The following is a 26,928-nucleotide window of genomic DNA, read 5'->3' as shown; positions in this document are numbered from 1 at the left end:
CTTATATTCCGTGTTCCCTTTTTAGTATTCTCTCCCACTGCTTAACATGTGTCATTCATTCCAATCATTTTTGAAAAGTAGCCTATGCATAAAAGTGAATCTCAAAATCTCCAGTTCTAACATCTTTCTTATGCTACAGGCTATAAAATTTCATCTTATTTTAAAGTATTTATGTGTGTATGGCTATTAGGCTCCAATATCAAATACATAATGCTCACTGTGGTATGGTCAATTCAACACCCAGATGGACTTGTTCCAGGCTCTTCTTTCCAGGTGCAAAAGAATTCAAGGAGGAGACATAAAGCAGGAAAGCAGGATTTATTTAAAGGGGTAGAAAAGAGTCATGCATATGGGCAGTCTTTATTGTAGAGAAAGGAAGAGCTGCTAATCCCCCCAAATTTTAGTTCATTCCTTCATCTGCTAAAGGGGGTTGCCCTATTGAACATTAAAATAGAGCTGAGTTTGGATAGGTTTTGAGTACTGCTGGCTTCTGTGTCCCCCTTTTTTGGGCATCTTGGAGGAATATAGTGTCTCCGCATGGACTGTATCATACATGTAGTCATCTTGGCATCTCATGCATGACAGAGAGTGAGCATAACAGGGAATGGTGTGTGTAGCCTGTAGTCATATTGGATGGGGATGGGGTTTGGGTGGTACAGAGTCATGATACCTCTCAGATTTTTGCTCACTAGCTCCCTGCGTGCCCAAATTGATGGTATCTTTCCTTTCCATTTTAATTCATTTTTTTCCCAAATAAAGTAGTATCCCTGCTCACTTTGTAGCTTATCCAAAATGAAATGTCTATAAAGTTCAATTTCTCCTGCATCTAAAGAGTTATCTCTCTAATGTTTTATCTAGAGTTTAAAGAAACATTTATTAAGAACACTTTACGTTGCTATGGGGACAAAATGTTGAAATCTTTACCTAATATATACTAAACTGATCTTCTGTATATAAAGAGAATTGAAAATGAATCTTTACATGAATGGAAGGGGAGAGGGAGCGGGAAAGGGGAGGGTTGTGGGTGGGAGGGAAGTTGTGGGAGGGGGGAAGCCATTGTAACCCACAAGCTATACTTTGGAAATTTATATTCATTAAATAAAAGTTTAATAAAAAAAAAGAACATAGTTTGTGCCAGATACTGGGATAAATACTAGTTAGCAAAGCGTAGTTGCAGATTTGGTAGAATTTGTAGTTACAGAATTTGATAAGCATACTTTGTGCCATGCAGTTTATGCTTCCTTGATTTGTTTATACTAGTTAAAAACTTGTAAGAAAACTATTAATTCTTTTGAAGGATGAATAAGTAAATGAATTTATATATTTTTGCCTTTTATTCTAAATGTTAGTATTAAGTTATTACATTTTTCCCTAAGAGCATTAGCATAAACAAGGAAAGCAAGTTTAAATCATTCCTTATAAATGCTCAGTGTGTAATACCTATCTGTATTTATTATGTTTGCAGAAGTCTTGGATGTGGACGATTAATTTGTAGCTACCCTTCTCGAACTCCTTTTTATCAAGAAAACGGTACTGTGGTTTATGCCGCTATAGAAGATAACTTATGTGTGACGATATCCTATGGTTTGATTGAACAACCTGTAGATCCACTGTTGATCCCAAACGGCGCTGTATGTGATAAGGAACGGGTAAACAATTTTAAAATATATTTTTAAAGTATCTAGTTTTATTCATACTTTAATAAATATTTTCATTTATGCATCAAATTTTAATTCATTTCTAGTGTCATGTGACCTTAAGTATTTGCATGAGAAAATGAATGATTTTATGATCTCTAGATAGTAAATGGTAATGGGAATGTCTTTCAAAATTTCATCAAGAGCAAGGAAACTCAAGTACTTTAGGTATATGGAGAACGGAGAGAAGAAGTTAAGAAAATATATTGAGTTTAAGTACTTCATAGCATTAAATAGTCATGGTTTTTCTCGAAGAAGAAAGAAGGAATCCTATTTCGTATTATGTGAGTATGTCAGTGTAAGAACTCACCTCTCATCAGGCTGCTTAGAATCAAATATTAATATCTTATTGTGTGATATTATACAAATTACTTACCAGCCTGAGGTCCCTCAAGTCTATGTAAATTGCAGGTAATAGTAGCATGTGTTCTATAGCACATAGTAAGAGCTAAATTTAATTAATATATTGTAATTGATTTCAGATTGTTATATCTGAAAACAGTTGAAATCAGGGAAAGGCTTGAAATAAATTTACTTCAAAGCCTCATCTTTACTAATGAAGATATATATATATTTATGTATATATACACATATACTATATGCACTATATAAATATATATTATGTAAATAATAGTATATTTTATGTAGTATAATATGTATGTTTTAAAGACATATTCACAAATTTGAACCAGAGTCTGCCACTTACATCATAGATTATCTTGAGTGTATTATTTAATACAGTTAAGTTTTAGTATCCATAAATATATATACACACATATACATATGTGTATATATGTATATGTATATATATATATATATATATATATATGTAAAGATAAATTTCTAGTGATTTTACAGTTTAAAGTTTATTGGAATGGAAGTAGATAGTCTCATTATTACTGATTTCCTTTTCATGCCTAGGAGTCATGCCTTCTTGAAGGAAGTTTAGGCCAGGGATCTCAGTAGATATTTGAATTCTAAACAGCTAAAAAATACAACACTGCCAACAGATGATATGAGATTATTAGTAGACAATTTAATAAGAATAGAATCCTTTTTTTAAACTTTTATTTAATGAATATAAATTTCCAAAGTATGGCTTATGGATTACAATGGCTTCCCCCCTCCCATAACTTCCCTCCCACCCGCACCCTCCCCTTTCCTGCTCCCTCTCCCCTTCCATTCACTTCAAGATTCATTTTCAATTCTCTTTATATACATAGAAGATCAGTTTTGTATATATTAAGTAAAGATGTCAACAGTTTGCCCCCACATAGTAACACAAAGTGAAAAATACTGTTGGAGTACTAGTTATAGCATTAAATCACAGTGTACAGCACATTAAGGACAGAGATCCTACATGATATTTTTAAAAAATTGATTAATTTTCTATGCAATGAACAATTCTTAGGCATAATGTTTGAAAGCAAATTTTATCAGGTATTTTTTAATGAAACTGTGAATTGTTTATGATGGACCATCCTTGGTAATTTTGTTTCTGTTAGTCAAGGTTCTTATATAGTTGGGCTCTCATCTTAATTCCAGCTGGGACAGACATACAACATGTGCTACATTGCAAAAAGAATTGTTTAAATACACATCACTGCCAAGTTCCCATTTGAAAGGTTTAAAAGTATACTATTGAGGTTTAAAAGGCCAGCATTATGGTTTAACGGGTTAAGTGCTGCTTGCAATGCTGGCCTCCCACATTGAAGAACTGGTTCTCATCCTGACTGCCCCACTTCTTATCCAACTTCCCACCTAGGAAAGCAGTCCAGGATGATCCAGGAACATGGGCCCCTGGCACCCATATGGATGACCTGGGTGGAATGACTGGCTCCTGCTTTCTGTCATTTGAGAAGTAAACGAGAAGATGGACAATTGCTTGTTTAGTTGCTCCATCTCTCACTCTGCCTTTCAAGTAAATAAAAAAAATCATAGGAAAGGGGTTAGATAAGATTTTGTGAGGCTATTTCTTTGAAGAGAGTTGCCCTGTACTTTAATGTTTACAAGGATATATTTGCACATTCGTCATCTCATTTTAACTTGTAAACAACCTTGAAACAAACTGAAATGCTATTTACTTTTCTAAAATAACATTTTATTTTAAAACATTATTGTGCCGGTACCGCGGCTCAATAGGCTAATCCTCCACCTTGCAGCGCTGGCACACCGGGTTCTAGTCCTGGTCGGGGCACTGGATTCTATCCCAGTTGACCCTCTTCCAGGCCAGCTCTCTGCTGTGGCCAGGGAGTACAGTGGAGGATGGCTCAAGTGCTTGGGCCCTGCACCCATGGGAGACCAGGATAAGCACCTGGCTCCTGCCTTCGGATCAGCGCGGTGCGCTGGCCGCAGCGCGCTGGCCGCGGCAGCCATTGGAGGGTGAACCAGCAGCAAAGGAAGACCTTTCTCTCTGTCTCTCTCTCTCTCTCACTGTCCACTCTGCCTGTCAATAATAAATAAATAAATGAATAAAAATTATTGTACTCATGTAAGAAACTAATTTATAGGAGTTGGGATCCTTGTATGTATGTTGGAAATATATGGTTAGTACTCTAACTACAATACTTTATGTCTTTTAAAAATCATTTATTTGAGAATAGAGAGACAGACTGGAACAGAAGACAAAGGGCATAAGAGAATTCCCATCCACTGTTTCACTCCACCAAAGCCAAGAAATGAGTCCACATTTCCATGTGGGTGGCAGGGATACAGTCATTGGTGGTATAACCTACTGCCTCCCAGAGTGTGCATTAGTAGGAACTTGGAATCAGGAGTGGAGCTGGGACTCAAATTAAGGTATTCTTAACCACATGGCCAAATGCCTGCTCATGCTTACTCTATATTTAAAGAATTATATCTACATTTTAATATACTTTGTAATAAAATAGTCAACATGTTATATTTAAAAAATTTTTATTTAGTTTCATTTTATTTGGAAAGGGAGAGAGAGGGAGAGATGGAGAGAGATATCTTCCATTCTGTGGTTTATTCCCCAAATGCATACAACAGCCAGGGCTGTGACAGGTCAAAGCCAGGAGCCTGGAAACTCTGTCTGAGTCTCACATAAATGAGAGATACAGATACTTGAACTGTCGCACACTGACTGCCTGCTAGTATGATGAAAATTAGCAGCAAGATAGATCAGTGGTAGAGTAGCTAGGATTTGAACCTAGTACTCCCACATGGAATATGGTATCCCGAATGTGGACTTAACCACTGCCCCCTCTATTAAATTATTTTAAAAAATTTCTATTACCTCTATTAAATATTTATGCAACTCTAATAGCAGCTCATAATTTCTGAAAATATTATATGCCATGATTATATAAAAATGATTATCTTTCTATGCACAGTTTTATTTGGACAGTGAACGTGAGTCATTTTTTAAACTATGTGCACAGGAATAGGTTTCTTTTTGTGTTTTCGATTTTTTTTTGGTTTTGCTTTTGTTTTTAGATTTGATGGTATTGTAATGAAAAGTGGTTCTTCAGTTATGGAATTTTTGTTATAGCCAAGCTTATTTCATTGATATTCCCCGCTTCCTGCCCTGGCCACTTTTAAAAATTATGAATTTAGTTCAATTTTAGATTCATAGCAAAATTTGTTGTGTGATACAGTGTTTCCCATATACTCCTTGCCATCTATACCCTATGCAACCTACCCACTACCCACAATGCACAAGAGAGTGGTCCATTTTTACAATTAGTGTGCCTACATGATTCATCTTTATCAACTGAAGTCCATAGTTTACATTTGGATTACCTTGAAAATCCTCAAAAACATGGAGACTAAAAAAATGCACTTCTAAATAACACATTGGTCAAGAAGAATTTTTAACGGAAACTATTTTTCAAAGTTCAAAATAATATTTAAAATTTTTAATAGCATTGGTTAAGATTTTATATTGTATAATAATTAATTTTGATGTTATATTTGCCAAGCTTCTTGAATTGGGATGTTTTGGTATATTTTTCTTTTAGGTATGTGTAAATTCTGAATGTAGAGAAACAAGATTCATGAGGAATCATTCATACCATTGTGGACTACAGTGCCATGGACATGGAGTAAGTAAGCTCATGGTTTCCTTAATCATATCTCCCTGTGACACTAATCGCTCATTAGTTTATCTTTTTTTAACTGGATTTCTACATATCCTGTGCCCTAGCCTAAATTTGGAGCTGAGCTGAATAAATTCAGTAGTCAAACATAATTTTACAGTACACTTTGAGTATTATAGAAAATATTATAAATGGATAGGCTCTAAAAATTGAGTAGAAAGTACAGAGATTTCCCAAATAACCCCTTACCACATGTATGCACAATCTCTCCCAATTTCAACATCACATACTGGAACGTTACATTTGTTAGAGTTGATGACCTATACTAACACATAAGTAGTACCCAAAGTCAGTAGTTTACATTGGGTTCACTTGATGCTGTACATTCAATGGGTTTGACAACTATGTAATGCCACGTATCTACCATCATAGTGTACAGAATATATTCACTGTCCTGAAATTCTGCCCTCTGCCTATTCATGCCTCTCTTTCCTTTCACCACTGGAAACCACTGAACGTTCTACTCTGTACAGTTTTTTTTTTTCATTTCATTTTTAAGAATGCCACTTTTTTGAAATCATGCATTAGATAGCCTTTAGTGATTGACTTCTTTTTATTCTTTGAAATTTTTATTAATATTTTCAGTGGACAAATAATTCAATACATTCATGGGGAGATATATATATACATATGGTGAAACAACTGAAATTTATTTTGTAAACAACTGTTTTGAAATATACAATACTATTACATACAGTATGTCACTTTATTACTAGTTAATAGTATATATAATACTTGCATTATTATGATACATTATTTAATTAATAATTATTAAGTTATTATTAAATATACATTATTATTACTGTATTCACCATGCTGTTAATAGATCTTAAAAAATTATTTTGTTGGCTAAGTTAAACTTTACCCTTTGACAACTTCCCATTCTCTTCCCTCCCTGACCTGCTTCTCCACCTCTGGTAGCCACCATTCTACTCTACTTCTATGCACTCAGTTTTTTAAATATTCTTCACATATCTTTTGGTACATGTACATGCTCAGTTTTTTGATCATGTACTTAAAAGAGGAATTTCTGGGTTATAGAGAGTGTATAAGTTTAACTTTAATAGATGGGGTGGATTTTAAGCTCTCTCCATGTCTTTTTATAGCTCAGTATTTTTTATTGTTTTTACTTAATTTTATAAAAACAGTTTTAGGTTCTCAACAAAACTGAGTAATGTACAGATATTTCACAAACACCTCCTGCCCTAAACTTGAATAAGAGCTCCTGTTATCAGTACCACCCACGAGAGTGGCAAAAAGTTGTTACAGTAAATGAAATTAAATTACCATTAATACCATTACCCAGGGTCTATACATTACGTTAGGATGGATTCACTGAGTATTTCACTTTTGGGCAGTATTAATATAAATGGTATTGTACTTTTAACTTTAAATATCACTTGTTTATTGCTGGTATATGTGAAAGTAATTAAATTCTGTACATTTAACCTTATATTGTTCAACTTTGCTGTGATCACTTGTTAGTACCAAGAGGACTTTTCTTCGTTTTTAAATTTTCTCGTAGATAACTATTGCGTAAGAGGAAAAACTTTTTTATTTCTTCTGTCCCAATCAGTATAACTTTAGTTCATTTTCTTGTCTTATTCCCTTAGCTAGAACTTCCAAAATGATGTTGAAAAAGGAGTGGTGCTAGTGGACATCCTTGTGTTGTCCCTCACTTAAGTAGGAAAATGACAGATCGCTTACCATTAAGAATGCCGTCACTATAGGTTTCTTTGGCATATTCTTTTCTAGTTGAGGAATTGCCCATACAGTTCTAGTCTGCTTATATTTCAAAAGTCAAGAATGGGTGTTTCATTGTTTTTTTTATTTATTTTATTTTTATTTATTTATTTTTGACAGGCAGAGTTAGAGAGAGAGTCAGACAGAGGGAAAGGTCTTCCTTTCGTTGGTTCACCCCCCAAATGGCTGCTATGGCTGGCGCGCAGCACCGATCCAAAGCCAGGAGCCAGGTGCTTCATCCTGGTCTCCCATGCAGGTGCAGGGCCCAAGCACCTGGGCCATCCTCCACTGCCTTCCTGGGCCACAGCAGAGAGCTGGACTTGAAGAGGAGCAACTGGGACAGAATCTGGTGCCCTGACCGAGACTAGAACCTGGAGTACCGGTGCCGCAGGCAGAGGATTAGCCTAGTGAGCCGCGGCGCTGGCCTCATTGTTTTTTTTTAAATACTTTTGTGTGTCTATTAATATGATAATGTAATTTTTCTTCCGTAGCCTATTTATCTGAGATGGATTAAATAAATTATTTTTAAGATGTTGAACCAGCCTTGAATGCCTGCGGTAAAGTTCAATAGGTTGTGGTATGCAGTAATTTCTAGATATTGTTAAATTCAGTATGCCAATATTTTGTTGAAAATTTTTACATTTATATCCATCAGAAATTTTGGTTCATGGTTTTCATTATTCTTAGAATATTTCTTGCTTTTTTTGGTATTAGAGCAGTATTTGCCTGGTAGAATGAATTAGGAGGTATCCTCTCTGCTTCTATTTTCTGAAAGAGATTGTAGAAAACTGATTTAATTTCATAACAAATGTTTTGAACTCATTTGAAAAAAAAACACAATTGTTTGTTAGATCAACTGATTGAATAAAATATTTTATGATACTTTTATGTTTTCCTTCTCTAATCCCTTTCCTTTTTAATGTAAACATGCTTTTCTAACCTAAAATATTTTCATTTCACAGCAGAACTTCTTTTAATATTTCTCTCAAGGCTGGTGGTAAATTTGTTCTAATTTTGTTTGTCTGAAAAACTATTTTTCACTTTTGAAAGATGATTTTTCAGGATTCCAAATTTTATATTGATGAACTTTTTTTTTGCTATAAGCCTCAAATATTTTTCCTGCTCTTTGTACTTTCATGATTTATGAAAAAAATTCTAATGTAATTTTATCATTGTGTATTTACAGATATGGTTTTTCCCTCCCTCTGGCTTCTTTTGAAATGTGTTCTTTATCTTTGATTTTCTGTAATTTAAAATTACATGTCTGAGTATAAATTTTTGGTATGTACCCTGTTCAGTATTTTTGAAATTTCAGTGTCCAGTGATTTGATGTGAGACATTAATTTCTGAAAAATTTCAGTCATTTATTTAAATATTTTTTCTTTTCTTTTTGATTTTCCAATTATAAATGTGGTAAACCTTATGTAGTTCTTATATATTCTGTTTTATTTTTTCATCTTAAATCCTTGCTTTTCAGTTTTAGAAGTTTCTACCAAGGTATCCTCAAGCTTAGAGATCTTTCCTCAAATATAATTATCTTAGTAATGAACTATCAAAGGCATTCTTCATTTTTGTTACAGTTGGTTTTGATCTCTTGAATTTCTTTTTGTTTCTTGCTTAGAATTTACATATCATTGGTTACATTCCCTGCCTATTTTTGCATGCTGTGTACTTTGTCCATTAGAGATTTTATCATATTAATCATAATTTGAAATTCCTTGTCTAAGAATTCTAACTTTTCTGTCATGTATTAGATTCTGATCCTTACTCTATCTCTTTGAATTATGTTTTTAGTTTTATCCTATACTTAGTTTTTCTTGATAATTGGGCATGCTTACTTGTATTAAAAAAAAAACTGTAATGTACTGGAAGTAAGATGTATGAGAAAAGAAGAATTCTGTTATCCTATGATGAGATCTCAGTCTTCTAGTGAGTCTGTTGTTCCAGGCTCTAAATTTTATAAGTACTATACAGTTGTGCACTCCCATCCACCACCCCTCCTTCTTCACTAAGTTGGAGCAGAAGGGGCTAGAGTTAGGTATTTCTTTTCCCTCATGTGGAAGACAAGCTTGGACTATTGTTAACATATTTCCCCTCCTTTAGATCATTTAGGCTCTGAAAATAAGCCAATGAGTTCAGGCTCTGGTAAAATAGCTTATTTTGATGATAGGATTTGTTAAGAATAACCACCTCGGGGCTGGCACTGTGGCATAGTAGGTTAAGCCTCTGCCTGCCATGTCAGCATCTAATTATGGTTCCAAGTTTGAGCCCTGGATGTTCCAATTCCAATCCAGCTCCCTGCTAAGGACCTGGGAAAGCAGTGGAGGATGGCCCAAGTGCTTGGGCCCCTGCAGCCACAGAAGAAACTCGTGACTCTTGGCTTCAGATTGGCACAGCTATGGATGCTGCAGCCATTTGGGAACTGAACCAGAGGATGCAAAAGCACTCGCTCTCACTCTCTCGCTCTCTCTGTAACTCAGCCTTTCAAATAAATAAATACATCTATAAAAAAAAAAGATTAACCACCTCAGAATACCAATTTCATTTGTTTCACACACATTCCCAGAAGGGAGATAACTGTATTACATAGCAGATCCATCTTTCCTTTTCTTCAGAATTTGCATATTGCCCTCCACAGTGGCTAGAACCATCTGTACTCCCACCAGCAGTGCAGTAGGGCACCCCCTTAACCACAGCCTCACCAGAACCCATGATTTTTTGAATTTTTAATAATAGCCACACCAACTGGAGTGAGTTGACACCTTATTATATTCATGTGTACAATTTCTTGATGTCCAGTGATCCTGAGATTTCCTTCATGTGCTTTTAGCCATTTGTATCCCATCTCCTGAAAAATGCCTTTGTCCTTTTATTAACTGGTTTGCTTGTTTTTGTTGTGTTTGTTGTTGTTTTAGTTTGTTGTTGATGTTGTTGAGTTTCTTGAGCTCCTTATATCTGCTGGATGTTAATCCTTTTTCAGATGCAAAGTTTGCAGATATTTTCTTCCATTCTGTGTTCTGTCGATTGACTCTGATAATTGTTACCTTTGCTTTGCAGAAGCTTCTTAGCTTGATGTAACCCCACTTGTCCTTTTTTTTTTTTTTTTTTGCTTTTATTTCCTGTATTTTTGGGGTCTTATCCTCAAATTCTTTGCTTAGACTTATATCTTTCATTGTTTTTGTTTTCCTCTAGTACTTTCATGGTTTCAGGTCTTAAGTTTATATTCTTGATCCTTTGTGTGTTGATTTTTGTTTAAGGTTTAAGTTAAAGTCTTGTTTCAAACTTCTGCCTATAGAAACCCAATTTTCTCAACACCATTAGTTGACCAGACTGTCCTTTAGTTGTCTGTAGATAGTAGAGTTAATTGCTGGAAATTCTCTTCCATTCCTTGGGTCTATATTTCTATCTCTCTGCCACCAGGCTGTTTCAATTATAACAGCTCTTTAATAAATCTTTAAATATGGTACTATGATGTTTCTAGCTTTTAAAAAATTTTTTAAGGTTGCTTTGGCTATTCAGAGTTTTTTTGTGTGTTTCCATATGATTTTTTAAAAATATTTATTTATTTATTGGAAAGGCAGAGTTTCAGGGGAACAGAAGTGGGGGAGGGAGGGTCCTTCCATTCACTGGTTTACTCTTTAAATGGCCAAAGCTTGGCCAATCTGAAGCCAGAAGCCAGGAGCTTGTTCCAGGTCTCCCATATGGATGCATGGGACCAAGGACTTGGGCCATCTTCTATGGCTTTCCCATACCAGAGAGCTGGATCAGAAGTGGAACAGCCGGGTCCTGTTTGGGATGCAGACGCTACAGTCTGTGGCTTTACCCATTATACCACAGTGCTTGCCCCCCATATGAATCTTAGGATTATTTTTTCTAGTTCTGTGAGAATGTCCTTGGTATTTTGACTGAGATCACTTGGAGTTTGTAAGTTACACTGAGCAGTATGGTCATTTTGATGATGTTAATTCTACCAATACATAAACACTGAAGATTTTTTTCTTGCTTGTATATTCTTTTATTAATTTAATTAATGTTTTGAAATTATTATTGTAGAAATCTTCCAAATCCTTGGTTAAATTTACCCCAAGATATTTAAATTTTCGGTAGCTATTGTGAATGAGACTGGTCTTACAGGCTGTTTCTGGACTGTTGTTGGTACATAAGAATGTTTTTTGATTTTTGAGAGTTTATTTTATATCCTGCAACTTTGCTGAATTCTCTCGTGACTGCTAACCATCTCTTAGTGGTATCTTCTGGTTTTCCTACATAAAGGATCACGTCATCTGCAAACTGGTAATTTGACTTTCTCCTCTTCTGTTTCCATTCCTTTGATTTCTTTTTCTTGCTTAATGGCCCTGGCTAAGACTTCCAGGGCTATAATGAGAGTGGGCATCTTTGTCTGCTTCCAGATCTTACTGAAAATACTTTCACTTTTTCTCTATTCAATATGAAGCTGCCTGTGTCTTTTTCATATGTTCCCTTTATTTTGTTGAGGCATATTCTCTCTATACACATTTCTTAAGGATTTTATTGAGAAACCCCTCAAATTTGGGAAATGTTCACCTATTTCATTGAATAGATTTTCTAAGTTATTTTGTTTTCATATTTGGGTAACCCCTGAGACTCCTGAGGAAAAAACTCTGTTTTTTTCTTCCTATTTCTTCCTCCTTCTCCTCATTCTCCTACTCTGCCTCTTTCTTATTTGCTTATTCATTTACTCAGTTCTGATCCAACTGAGATATTTCAAAAACTCTGTCTTCCAGATCAGCTATTGTTTCTTCTGCCTCATCATATTGTTGCTAAATTATTTGATTTATTGCATAGTTCATTTCTAACATTTCTGTTTGGTTCATTTTCAGTATCTCAGTCTCTTTGCTGCATTTCTCATCCATGTCATATACTAATTTTCTCAATTCATTTAATTGCTCTTTTTCAGTAACCTTAAAATCTCCCTTTCTTCATAGTCTATATTAATGCTCCCATTTAGGGAGTCAATATTTTCTTCCTTGTTCATTTTTCTTTTTCTTCTATGTTAATTTTTGCACATCTTGGGTATCTCTTGTTCCTATCACTTGGAGAGGATAGTTCTTTTTTTATTGAATACTTTATTCCTGGAGGTGGGCCCCTAGGCCTCAGCGGGGCACCTGATGGTTACAGTTGAGCTCTAGAGGTTTATGATGAGTTGGGCCATGAAGTTCTTACAACTGTTTGTGGGTGGGATAAGAGTCCAGAGTAACAACAAAGGTGAGTATGGTGGAGTGCTTTAGGTTACAGTGAGTGGTGTGAGGGGATGTTGGAGCCAGCTGGTGAATTTTTATTCCCAGATGTTCACTGTGCCATGGTAAGCCTGCTGAGCCACTGCTTTGAGTGAGCTCAAGATGCCAGTGCACTTCACGCACCCAGGTATGTGCACAATCCAGAGCACCAAATCACCCCAAAGTGTGTCCCCCGACTCTACGATGAGATCTGTCCCAAGGATACAGGGTACTCTGAATCTCCAAAGTCTTACAGGGTGGGTACATGGGAAACCAGCAACAACCTGTGATTTTTCAAATGATTTGTGAAGAGGGAGAAAGGAAAAGAGGCACCTCTTTTTCCAACATGGCATGTCTCCTTTTCACCAGAGTAATAGGGCTACCCCAGCTGCTGGGCCCCCACTCTCCACCAAAGCTCAGAGCACTGTGTGGGCCTAGACTCTGAGGCTTCTGAAGCCCTGTTGGTTCCACTGGACCTTTAGGGCCCAGTCTGTCTTGTGGGAACTCAAGAATGTCTCTGGGCTTCTGGAAAGAAGATTGGGAAGAACCTCTTACAAGCAGTTCTGCTCTTAAGCTAGCATCATCCTGCATCAATCTGTGCTCTCAGGAGTCATGGGAAGGAACCCTGACAAGTTTCCGCTCTGAAGCCTGGGAGCCCTGAGTATGTGAAGAAGCAGTCTTCGTAGCGATGCTGGTCTGTGTTAGAGGAATTCCTCTCTGGAGGGGATCCTCCAGGTGAAATGTCTGCAGAGAGAGGCTCAACAAACTCTGGTTCCCCCTATTCCCAGTGCAGGGTCTTCAGACACTGCCTTCTTCCTCATGTTCTTCTCCCAAAGCTGGTATTACTGTTGTGGATGTCTGATTGTGTAACCACTTCTCTCCTACTGCCTCTGTTGCTCTTCCTTAGGCACTGACCTATAGATGTAGCTGCTTTGGAGTTTTTTGATGGAGGAAGTGGCACAGTGGACTTCTTTTTGTAACCATTTTGAATCCTCAACTATGTAGTTATTAAATGAAATAAAATCTAGATTCCCTGAGCCATAAACTTAACTATTTTAGTATCCAGAACCAAGTTTTAAAATAAAAAAGTAAACAAATAATGTGACCTATAACAAATGCAACTAATATCCAGCATAAATTTTAAAAATCAAAATGCATGCAAAAATGGAGAATATGTCAAATAATAGGTAAATGAGTATATATAAATATATATTAAATAAAAAGTAATTAAAATTGAATAAATGGAAGTGATAAATTATGTAATTAAAGAAATTGTGGTGTATGTATACAATATTGAATGCTACTTAGCCATAAAAAAAAATGAAAACCTATCTTTTCAACAAAATGGATGAAACTGAACACCATTCTGTTTAGTGAAATAAGCCAGCCACAAAAAGATATCATATGCTTTCTCTGATATAAAATGCAAAAAATATGTAGAAATCTTGTGAGTTGATTGTTTTTAGCCCTTATTTTGACTCTTGTGGAACTGTGGTCCTCCTGCTTTTTCCTTGTTGAATATTATGGTTAGGGGAGAATTAAGGAGATTGAAATTATGCCTGCAAAAAGTAAAAAAAAAAAAACATACAAAAACATAAGGGAAAGAAAGGGGGAATTGAGAAGGAGAGGGGAAAGGAGGGAAGTATGGTTATCATGTAAGTACTGCTCCTATGAAATACATGAAATCCCTCAATGTTAATAAAAAAATAAAGAAAAGGACTTTTCAAAGTAGCTGTTTCTTGCACTTCATGAATTTATCAGTTCTTATAGTCTTTTGGTAGGGCTTTTATGTTTTTTCTATAAGACATATGATCTGCAAACATGAATAATTTGGTTTCCTCCTTTCAATTTGGATGTCTTTTGTTTTTTCTTGCCTAACTGCTCTGGCTAATATTCCCAGTACTATTTGTCTTGTTCAGATCTTAGACGAAAGATTTTGAGACTTTTTTTCCCTATTCAATATGATGTTGGCTGCAAATTTGCCACATACAACCTTTTTACGTTGAATTACATTTCTTCAAAACCTAATGTTTATTTTTATCATGAAGAAATAAATTAAGTGCTGTGGAAAGTTTTTTCTGTTGATATGATATATTCTGTGTATTGACTTCCATATGTGGAACTATACTTGAATTTTTGGGAAAAACCCCATTTCATCATGGTATATGATCTTTTTGATGTTTGGGTAGATTCAGTTTGCTAGTAATTTGCTGGGAATTTTTTTTTTAAATTTTTTTTGACAGGCAGAGTGGATAGTGAGAGAGAGAGACAGAGAGAAAGGTCTTCCTTTTTGCCATTGGTTCACCCTCCAATGGCCGCTGCAGCCGGCACATCTCGCTGATTCAAAGCCAGGAGCCAGGTGCTTCTCCTGGTCTCCCATGCGGGTGCAGGGCCCAAGCACTTGGGCCATCCTCCACTGCACTCCCGGGCCATAGCAAAGAGCTGGCTTGGAAGAGGGGCAACCGGGACTAGAACCCGGTGTGCTGGCGCCGCAAGGCGGAGGATTAGCCTGTTAATCCACGGTGCTGGCCTGCTGGAAACTTTTATATCTGCATTCTTCAGCTTACTGTAGTTTTTTCATTGTTGTAATTGTTATTGTTGTGCCTTGTCTACTCTTGGTACCAAGGTACTGCTGGTCTTGTATCATGAGTTTGGAATAAATCTCTCCAAATTTGAAGGAAATTGTTGAACAATATTTGGTGTTAGTTCATTGTTAAGTAAATCAGTAGCAGTTATACACCCTACAAAATACTTGCTGAAAAATTAAATCAAGAAAGCAATTCCATTCAAAATGGGTTTAAAGAAATAATTTGGGAATAAATTTAAGCAAGAAAGTGAATGGCTGTTACAATAAAATTATGATACAGACCAGGAGAAGCACCTGGCTCCTGCCTTCAGATCCACGAGGTGCGCCAGCCACAGTGCCCCGGCCGCGGCAGCCATTGTAGGGTGAACCAACAGTAAAGGAAGACCTTTCTCTCTGTCTCTCTCTCTCTCTCACTGTCCACTCTGCCTGTCAAAAAAAATTATGATACTGATGAAAGAAATTAAAAAAGAAAAATTTAAATGGAAAGACCTCCCCCATGTTAATGGATTGGAAGAATTAATATTCTGATGTCCATATTGTCCAAAGAGGTTTACAGATTCAGTGTAATCCCTATGAGAATACTAGTAGTTTTCCCTACAGAAAAAAAATCCTAAATTTCTATAGTACCACAAAATCCCTACCTAGAATAGCCAAATAAAAAAAATTGATTGGAAAGAACAAGGGTGGAATCATTATAACACTTGGTCTCAAGATATAGCACAAAGCTGTAGAAAACATCATGATACTAGAATAAAACTGATCAATGGAACAGATTAGAGAACATGGAAATAAATCTACTGATTTTCAGGGCAGATGCCAGAATCTATATGTTGGAGAAGAAAACAGCCTCTTAAGTGGTATTGGGAAAAATAAATATTCATATGTATCAGAATAAATCTAGTCACCCCTGCTTTCACTAGCAATTAAAGATCAACTAGAAATAGGTCAAAGACGTAAATGTAAGGTGTAAAACCATGAATATACCAGAATAAATCTGAGAAAACTCCTTAAGAAATTTGAAAAGGTGATTGTTATTTTGGATAAGATTCCAAAAGCACAGACAACAAAAGCAAAAATAGATGAATGATATATTATCAACTTTTTTCCAGAGCAAAAGAAACAAGCAAAACAATGAAGAGACAATCTACAGAATGGTAGAAAATATTTGTAAGCATTTCATCCAAAAAGTGATTAATGTCCAGAATATATTTGGAATAAAAAATCAGCAAGGAACCACCAGACAATCCAATTAAAATGACAAATAATCTTAATAAACATTTCTCAAGAGAAGATATACAAATGGAAAATAAGTATATGAAAGAAAAGCACAAAATCAGTAATCCTCAGGGAGCTTCAAAATCAAAAGCATAATCAAACCTTTCGTTTTGTTCAGAATGGCTATTATTTAAAAAAAATACCAAATGCTGGTGAGAATGTGGAGAAAGAGGAACTCATAATCTATTGGTGGGAATAGAAATTAATATAGTTATGGAATACAGTATGGGGGTATCTCAAACAATTAGAAATTGAACTATTGTTTAATCCAGCTACCCCACTGTGGGGTATATATCCAAAGGAAATATATTATTAAAGATACTTGCACTCACATGTTTATTGCAGCACTTTTCACAATAGCCAAGATAATGGAATCAACCAAGTGTACATTGTTGGATTAATGGACCATGAAAATTTCGTGGGGCCAGTGTTGTTGTCCAGTGGGGGATTAAACCACTGTCTGCAACAATGGCATCACATGTGAGCACTGATTGGAGTCCTGGCTGCTGCACTTCGAATCCAGCTCCATGCTAATATCCTCTGAAAAACAGCCAAAGGTGGTACAAGTGCTTGGGTCCCTGCCACCCCAGGATGGAGTTCTAGGCTCCTGGCTTTTGCCTTGCCCAGTCCTGGCTGCTGCAGCCATTTGAGGAGTGAGCCAGCTTGTAGAAGATTCTTTCTCATTCCCTCCCTCGATCCCTTGCTCCCTCGCTCCCTCGCTCTCTCCCTCCTTCCCCCAACCTGTAACACTGGGGTTTTTTTGTTGTTTTTTGTTTGTTTGTTTTTTGACAGTCAGAATGGACAATGAGAGAGAGACACAGAGAGAAAGGTCAGTTCACCCCCTAATGGCCACTGCGGCCAGCGCGCTGTGGCAGGCACACCACGCTAATAAGAAGCCCAGAGCCAGGTACTTCTCCTGGCCTCCCATGCTGGTGCAGGGCCCAAGGACTTGGGCCATCCTCCACTGCCCTCCCAGGCCACAGCAGAGAGCTGGACTGGAAGAGGAGCAACCAGGACAGAATCCGGCGCCCCGACGACCGGGACTAGAACCTGGGTGCCGGCACCGCAGGAGGAGGATTAGCCTATTGAGCTGCAGCGCCACCAAACACTGTTTCAAATAAATATTTTTAAAATACTGTGTTGTGTGTATGTATATATACAATGGAATGGTCATCAGATATGAAATGTTGTCATTTCCAACAAAATGGATGCATCTGGAGGATATGGTATCAGTGAAATATGCCAGGCACAAAAAGACAATACTACATTTTTCAATCATGTATGAAAAGTTATGATTGATTCTGTAGATGATGTGATTATAAAAGTGATTATTAGAGGATAGAGATGTTTGAGAGAGTAGATATATAGAGGGGTTACATAATTGGTACAAAAATACAGTTATATAGAAGAAATAAGCTCTGGTGTTACTCAGCATAGTGAGCTGATTATATTTTGCAAATTATATTTTCCAAGTAACTGAAAGAGAATGCACTCATAATCTTCAAACACAAAGCAATAGTAAATTTTTAAGGAGATTAAAATGCAAATTGCTGATTTGATTATTATACATTATCTACATGTATAAATCATTACATTATATTCCATAAATAATATCTATAATTTAAAAAAATTGAGAAATATATTGGTACTAGTAACTATGATCATTTACACAATTAAAAAGCTATCATATATATGGGTTTAAAAGAAATTATATATATATATATATGATGCCATTAAGAGAACAGATATTCATATTAAGAGATACTTGAAGGAGAATACAAGGACAAGTGCACTGAGAAGCAATTTAATGAAATAATGGTAAAAAAAAAAAACTTCCCAAGTCTTGAAAGACATGTGAACATCCAGATGGAGGAAGCTCTACAGCTCCCAGCTAGACTTAACCAAAAAATAAAAACCAAAAATATAAAAAACAAAGTTGTTCAAGGCAAATTATAGTCAAATTGTAAAAAGTTAAGCCCAACAAGAGAGTCATAGAGAAAATGCCAAGGAATATGTAAAGGAAAACCTATGAAACTAATAGTGGACTTCTCAGAAGAAATCCTACAGGACAGAAAATGATGGGATGATATATTCAAATTCTTGACAGAAAAACCTTCTAAACAAAAACATACTCAGCCACACACACACAAAAAAGAAATTCCCTTAGGAATGAAAGAGAAATATCTTTCCCAGACAAAAACTAAGAATTCAATACCATCAGCCCAATCCTACAAAATCCTGAAGAGAGTTCTATATTAGAAAATAAAGGACAATAACAGCCTCCATGAATGCACACTATGCTAAAAAAAAAATTAACAGAGCAGCTTCACAAAAGAGAATCATGACAGAAAGCTACCAAAACACAAACTTGAATAATGAAAGAGGCAGAATGAAACAGAATATATAAAACAATGAGTAAGCAGTCAGCAATGAGCCTATTTAGAAATCCAGTGCATCGACTCTAACATTTCAGCACCAGGGGGTGACCTAAGTCTAGGTTAGAGGGGAGTCTCATGATGTCACTTGTGCAGTGATGAGTTTGCTAAGGGATCCACAGAAAGCACCAGCAAACATTCAAGTCTGGAGGACCCATGGACTATGATTGTCACAGCATGGTACTCCTAAACAGCCTGTCTGGTGCAACTTTTGGTGTAGGGAAGATTGATTGGGATGTGACAAAAGGAACTTTGTGGTATAGTGTAAATGTTCTGTTTTGATAACTATAGGCTGCATAGTCGTATGAATTTGAAGTTTATTGAGCTGTATATATTTGTTCATTTTGCCATGAAAAACTTTTAGTTCAAAATAAAAATTAGGACATTGATTACTGAATTCTAATTATTAATTTTATTTTGCTGTGATCTGAGTAACCAATTAGGGAAGCATAATTAATATGTTGTAGACTTGAGCAAATAAGTTAAAATTATGGGGACAATGTTTCTAACTGTTGGAGACGGATTTTAAGTATGGAAAGCCAAGACACTGTGGCAAAAAATGACCTAAATGAAAGATCTCTGTGAGTGAGATCCCAGTGAAAAGAACAGGCCATCAAAGAAGGAGGTACCTTTCTCTAAAGAGAGGAGAGAACGTCCACTTTGTTTATGGCCCTGTCTAAACAAGGTTGGAGTTTGTGAATTCAAGAGGCTTCCATAACCTTGGCAGCTCATGACAAGAGCCTCGGGTGATTACTGACATCATAAATAAGAGTGTCAGTTGTTAAATCAACAACAGGAGTCACTGTGCACTTACTCCCCATGTACGATCTCTGTCCTTAATGTGTTGTACTATGTGAATTAATGGTAAAATTAGTATTCAAATAGTACTTTATACTTTGTGTATCTGTGTGGGTGCAATCTGTTGAAATCTTTACTTTGTATATACTAAGTTGGTCTTCTGTTTATAAATATAATTAAAAATCAATCTTAATGAAGAATAGGATGGGAGAGGGAGTAGGAGATGGGATGGTTTGCTGGTGGGAGGGTGGTTATTGGGGGAAAAAACCGCTGTAATCCAAAAGCTATACTTTCAAAATTTATATTTATTAAATAAAGTTTTCTAAAAAAAAAAGAATGGACACTGTGATATAATCTTGGAATTCAGCATAATCTATATTCATTTTTATATCTAATACAGATAGCATAAATATATGTATGTTTATATATGTATGCCTGTACTGACAGAAATACATGTGTGCCCACATGAAAAGCATATCTTTTCAAATTAATTTTTATTAAATAATATCTAGAGTTAATGACACACAAGTAGTAATGAGCATGTTTATTACCTACATCTTCATTTCTTTTTAAAAAAACATTTTCTTATTTTTATTATTGTTTGGAAAGCAGAGAGAGGGAGAGAAAGAACTAGCTCAGCTACTGGTCTGCTGAGACTCCTGCAGCAACTTTCCAGGGTGAATAGGGTACAGTGTATGATGAAAGAAAAATGAAACATTTTCAAATCATAGATTATAGATTATTTGAGATTATAGAAAAGATAGGGGCCAGCAGGATCCTTTCCGAGTTAGGAGAAGGAACACCTTTCTGACTTGCCCCACAGTTTTTATTTCAGCAGAATCTGCCAGATGTTCATGTGGACATCAGGTCAAGTTACTGTTTAGCTAAAAGCAGTGTTCTTGATATGTGGCTGGAATGGAGAACAGAACTGAAACTCTAACCTGGTCACTGTTATGAGGAGTCAGATGGGTTAATAGATAGTCAAGGCATCCCAATGGAATTTGGGGTGTAAAATATTTGCTTCAGCCCCCCAAAACGTTATCTTTAGCCTGAATCTCCAAATTTACCATGAGAATAACAAGGGAACTCCTCCTGAGCTCATGGCTTATTGTGAAAACAAGTTATCTATCCCACCCTTAGCTGGCCAGACAGAATGGAGAACTGTAAATAAGGTATTTGGATGGTTTCTGTCTGGCCTGCTAACTGAATGTCAATCTGATTGTCAAGTTTTTGTTTGTTTTTCCTTCGAAATTGTTCTTAAAGCCGATTGCCACCAGTGCCCTTTGGGTTTTCTTCTCTTGGAATCCCCCTCCACACCGCTCTGGCTGGAGGTCCTTGATCCCAATAAATACTTTTAAATCTCTTTGCTGTCTGCTTGGAAATTCTTCTTCCATGTGAGACAAAGAACCAAGGTAACAATAATTTCTCCGCCACCATTTTCCCAAACACTGTAATATGGGTTGCAGGCATCCTATACCAAAAGCTCATTCTACATCTTGATTTCTAAATTATGTTCTCCACTAAACAGTCCAGTGGAACTTGCAGAAAATGCTGATTGAAGGACTGGGACCATCTAGTTTTGCCAAAGAGTGAGGCGGTGTTCAAGGAATGTTTGAAATCAGGCACAGAGACACACCACGAGGCCTCATTTCTATGTGGAATCTAAAACAGCTAATCTCACAGAAGTTGAGAGTGTAATAGTGGTTAGAGGGAAAGGGGGTAGGGAGAAGTTGGTCAACAGATACTAAGTTAAATTTAGAAAGGAGGAGTAAGTTCTGGTGTTCTTTGGCACAGCAGGGTTATAGTTAATAATACCACATTGTATATTTTAAAATAGCTAGAGGATTTTGAATATATTTACAATAAAGTAATAATAAAAATATAACATAATTTATATCGTGATTATCCTGAATTCATCGTTAGCCATTGTAGACATCAATTTAAATATTATATCGGGGGCCAGCACTGTGGCGTAGCAGGTTAAGCTGCAGCCTGCAGTGCTGGCATCCCATATGGGCACTGATTCGTGTCCTAACTACTCCACTTCAGATCCAGCTCCCTGGTGATGCACTTGGGAAAGCAGCAGAAGATGACCCAAGTTCTTGGGCCCCTGCCACCTGTGTGGGAGACCTGGAGGAAGAAGCTCCTGTTTCCTTGCTTTATGTTGGCCCAACACTGGCCATAATGGCCATTTAGGAAATGAACCAGCTGATGGAAGATATCTCTGTCTCTCCCTCTCTCTCTCTCTCAATGTAACTCTGCATTTCAAATAAGTAAATAAATCTTTCTAAAAAATCACATTATACTTCATAAATATGTACAAATATTTGGTCAGTCAAAAAATTAATTAAAAATAATGTTGTGAATATCAAAAGGTGATAGAATCCAGCTTCAAAGGACATCCACTAACTACATCAGGAATTTTGGCATCAATATTAATAATGATATTAATGAGTTGTTGCTAATTGAACAAAGTACAACATTTTACTCAGTGAATAATGAATAAATGACAATGTTGCATGATATCATAGCATATAAACTATTTTATGGCAATAATGGAATAAATCAATGAGGAAGAAGGAAATATATTCCTCACAGTATAATTAATATGGAAGGGATTTTGGAGATAAATAATTATCAATGGATGCTAAAACTAGGATGTGAGTGTTTTTGCTTTTTTTTAAGATAAGGAGAGAAGAGAGAGTTCCTGTTATCTTGTGAACTCCACACATGCCCACAGTGAAATCCAGGATAGCAATCCCGGTCTTCAACATTAGCAGGAAGCTAGAATCAGGAAATTGATCTGGGAGTGAACCCAGCATTCCCATGTGGGACATGGGTGGGTGCCTTAACTACTAGGTCCAATGCCCTCTTCTGGTTGAGTGTTTTGTGAGTGAGATCTTTACATAATTTCAAAATATCTCCCTAAAATAGTTTATTAATTAGAAATGGCAGCTGGTACTTTACACTGGGAAATCTTTGTAAGCGTCTTAACAAGGAATTCAAATTAAGGGAATAGTAACACTCTATTGGGACAAATTGACATTGTGTGTCTCCTGGTAAGTTTTCTGAAGTAATTCAAGGGTACAGTATCCATGATCTTACATTGAGATTAAGATCCAATTAAGACCCAGAAGTTGAGAGATGCTTAATATTATTTTGAGAGAGAGTATGCAGTAATTGAGAGCAGAGCCTCTGAAACCAGATTCCATGGGTTTAAATTCTGGTTCCATCACCTACTAGCACTTGGACTTTTGGCAAGTTAAGTACGTATGTCTTAGTTTCTTCACTTGTAAAGAGGGTATTATAAAAGCTTCTACATCACAGGGCTGTTGTGTGGGTTTAATGAGCAAATCAATATAAAGTGCTCACAACAGAGACTCAAACTAATTTCTTTTTTTTTAACTTTTATTTAATGAATATAAATTTCCAGTGTACAGCTTATAGATTACAATGGCTTCCCCCTCCCATAACTTCCCTCCCACCCACAACCCTCCCCTCTCCCACTCCCTCTCCCCTTCCATTCACATCAAGATTCATTTTCAATTCTCTTTATATACAGAAGATCAATTTAGTATAAAGATTTCAACAGTTTGCACCCACATAGAAACACAAAGTGAAACATACTGTTTGAGTACTAGTTATAGCATTAAATCAATTTCTGAAGTACAGAAACTGTGGGTTCCCATTGTTAAGCTGGATCTAAATAAATGATGTCCTCTTAAAATATGAAACGCTTTTGTTTTTAGCATCACACAGAGAGGTTCTGAGGCTCTCTGGAATGTGAGCATTTCATGTAAGAGTGCCTGGATTTGACTCCTGGCTCTGTTTCCATTCCAGTGTTCTGCTCATGTGCATCCTGGGAGGCAGCAGGTAAAGGCCTCAAGTGCTCGGGTTCCTATCACCTTCATGATGAGTTCTTGGTTCCTGGTTTTAGCTTGGCTTAATCCAGCTGTTGTGAGCATTTGGGGAATGAAACAGCAGATGAGAGCACCATCTCTATATCCATCTCCATCTCTAATTCTGAAACTTATTTTCCCTCTTTCTTTCAAATACAGTAAATGCATACATAATTTTAAAAACAATTCAGTCTTGGATAAGGATGTTTAATATTTAACAGCTGATCTTGGGACGGATGTAATTCTCATCTGCAGGGGAAGAATACTTAAAGCTACCAACATAGACTCGCTGAACATGGAGACGAAGAGCTGTTGACCGTTCTGGGAGCTATTTCCAGCACATCACAGGAAGGGTCATGGTTTCACTTAAATTTCATTAGTAGTAATTTTTGAAAATGCCCATTGAGTTTGTAAATAGGCATTCTAAAGTTTAAGCTTTGCTAATGCAAATATTGTGAACCTCATTTTATGGGTTCTTATTTTTTTTAAAGTAGATTGTGGTATAAGAAACCAAGCATTTCATTTGTAGATTATCTTGTTAATATAAACTCCGAAACGAAGTTATACCAAGTTAAGATACAGAAGCAAGCATGATGATTCATCTCATCATTTCACTTTCTATGAAAGAAGCACTTCAGTTATTTAAATTCTTAAAAATGATCCTAGGTGTGTGATTCCCAGAGGAAATGCCATTGTTCTGAGGGCTATCTACCTCCAGATTGCGAGCGGAGTGTCAGAGGTTTTCCAGTATTTCCTGGGGAAAGGGGTACGTATCACTTTAGTCACTTAACGAAATTCTGAACTTGTTTATCTTTGCTAAAACACAGTTACATGTTGCCACTAAAGAGAAGTCTAATATAGTCAAAAGGTAATCATACTTCTCAGGGAAAGAATCTTGTTCTTTTGTAATAATACAATTTTGTGCTTAAATTCTTTTAAATTTCTCTCTGCAGATATTATTGATACTCTCCTTTAGAATATTTTCAACTTCTCCTCTCCATTTTATGATTGATCCTGAAGAAATATTTACTCTATGTCTAGTACTATTGCTGTGTTCCTGTTATAACAGTAGAAGACATGAAATGGGAAGATTACTCCTTTGAAGGAGTTTGTAGTTTAAATGAGAAGAGTCTATGAATTACCAAAAGATGGGCTCTAGCATAGTGTTTTATTTACCATGGTTTTAGCTTCTTTCATTCATTCTCTCATTGAGTTAGCAAAATTTTATCAAACTCTTAATATGCCAGTTGCTGATATGGGCACCGGGGATGTACAGTTAGCAAGGGAAATTCATGGAGTTTAGTGAGCATGTAGTTCTCTACTCCTAGTACTAACAAGAAATAGAGTTAGGATTGAGAATCAGGTCTTCTGATTTTTATGTCTGTGCCCTTTCAGGAGCACTGCAGTGACTCCATCCATAAAAATAGAATCCTAATGCCAAAAGCCAACAATATATTAAGGGAAAAAATAGGATATACACAAATTCAGTGTAATCCTTGGATAATTCTTTTTAAAACTTGTAACAACATAAATTTGGATGACATTGCAATTAAATAGTCCTGTTTTATATATCACTGTTTTCAATTCCTTATGTAATATAGTGAAATTTTGTGATAGCAGTTATATAATGTAGTATATTTGAAAGTTTCTGGGGCTTAATTTAACATTTTTTAAAAAAAATTTGTTTAAGATATGCGAATTTTATGTATTTCATATAAACAGATTCAGGAACATAGTGATGCTACCTACCCTACCCTACCCTACCCTCCCTCCCGCTCATGCTCCCGTCCTTCTTCCTTCATCCCATTCTTATTTTTTTACAAAGATCTCTTTTCAGTTAACTTTATACATATAAGATCAAGCATTACAGTAAGTAAAGAGTTCAACAAATAGTATGAAGAGGGGGAAAAAAAAAACACTTCCTCAGCAGTTGAGATAAGGGCTGTTAAAAATCAAGGTAACTAATAGAATACCTAAAAGATAATCCATACAAGTGAAAATCAGTGTCCATGTTTTTAGAGATAGTTTTAAGTATGACGATACTAAATTTATTTTTTATGCTCCTTGAATTATAATTAGTAACATTGTAATTTGTTACAGCTTTCAAATTGGGCACTCTTTTTAACTTTGTTAATATGTTTTAGGTTTAAAGAAGAAGAAAGCTTCTAGGAAGGTGGAAGAACATTGGCTTCTAGGTTTCTATGTTGGCTTGTCTATTCTGATCATAGCCACTGCAATAATTGTGGCATGGTTTAATTTGAAAAAGCGATCCACTGAGGAAGAGGAAACCCTAAGTAACATGTAAATTAATTTGTGTTCTAAGGTCATCTTTAGTAGCATTTGAATCTTGTGATGTGTGAGGCAATATCAAGAACAGTAACATGGGCCTATGTGGTGCCATAGTGGGTTATGACCTGTGATTCTGGCTTCCCATATGGGCACTGGTTCCAGTTCTGGCTGCTTCACTTCTGATCCAGCTTCCTACTAAATGGCCTCGGAGAGTAGCAAACACTTGGGCCCCTGCCACCCATGTGAGAGACCTGAATGAAGACCCTTGCTTCTGGCTTTGGCCTGTCCAGCCCTGGCTATTGCAGCCACCTGAGACGTGAACCAGCAGATGGAAAAATCTCTTTTGGGGGGCCAGCATTGTTGCATAGTAGTTTAGTCCTCTGCCTGCAGTGCCAGTGTTCCATATGCAGACTTGTTTGAGTCTTGGCTGCTCCTCTGCTGATCCAGCTCTCTGCTAATGGCCTGGGAAAGCAGTAGAAGATGGCCCAAGTCCTTGGACCCCTATACCCATGTAGGAGAACCAGAAGAAGCTCCCGACTCCTGGCTTCAGATCAGTCAAGCTCCAGCCATTGTGGCCGTTTAGGGAATGAACCAAGCAGATGAAAGACTGTGTCTGTCTCTGTCTATCTCTCCCTCTCTCTGTCTGTAACTCTAAGTGTTAAAAAAAAAATACTGTTTCTCCGTCTGTCTTTGTAACTCTGCCTTTCAAATAGACAAATACATTTAAAAATGGACAACAACATATTTTACTGAGATTTTGAGTACTATCAATATTTACTCTAATTTTGCGAAATAGTTGTGAATATCCTCATTTTTTAAAAGATTTTTT

General features: G+C 36.3%; 1 protein-coding gene across 1 annotated transcript in view; it reads left to right on the top strand.

Annotated features, from left to right (window-relative positions):
* LOC133775468 (disintegrin and metalloproteinase domain-containing protein 32-like) overlaps nt 1–26,928 on the top strand; it is a 137,551-nt gene that overhangs the window by 85,762 nt on the left and 24,861 nt on the right. The window contains exons 16-19 of the mRNA XM_062213801.1: nt 1,466–1,649; nt 5,681–5,764; nt 24,477–24,576; nt 25,955–26,104. Coding sequence (XP_062069785.1) covers nt 1,466–1,649; nt 5,681–5,764; nt 24,477–24,576; nt 25,955–26,104 — 518 coding nt within the window. The remainder of the gene's footprint in view (nt 1–1,465; nt 1,650–5,680; nt 5,765–24,476; nt 24,577–25,954; nt 26,105–26,928) is intronic.

Source organism: Lepus europaeus, chromosome 16, assembly GCF_033115175.1.
Source record: "Lepus europaeus isolate LE1 chromosome 16, mLepTim1.pri, whole genome shotgun sequence".
In the NCBI taxonomy this organism is placed as follows: Eukaryota; Metazoa; Chordata; class Mammalia; order Lagomorpha; family Leporidae; genus Lepus; species Lepus europaeus.
This window is presented reverse-complemented; position numbering and strand designations above follow the sequence as displayed.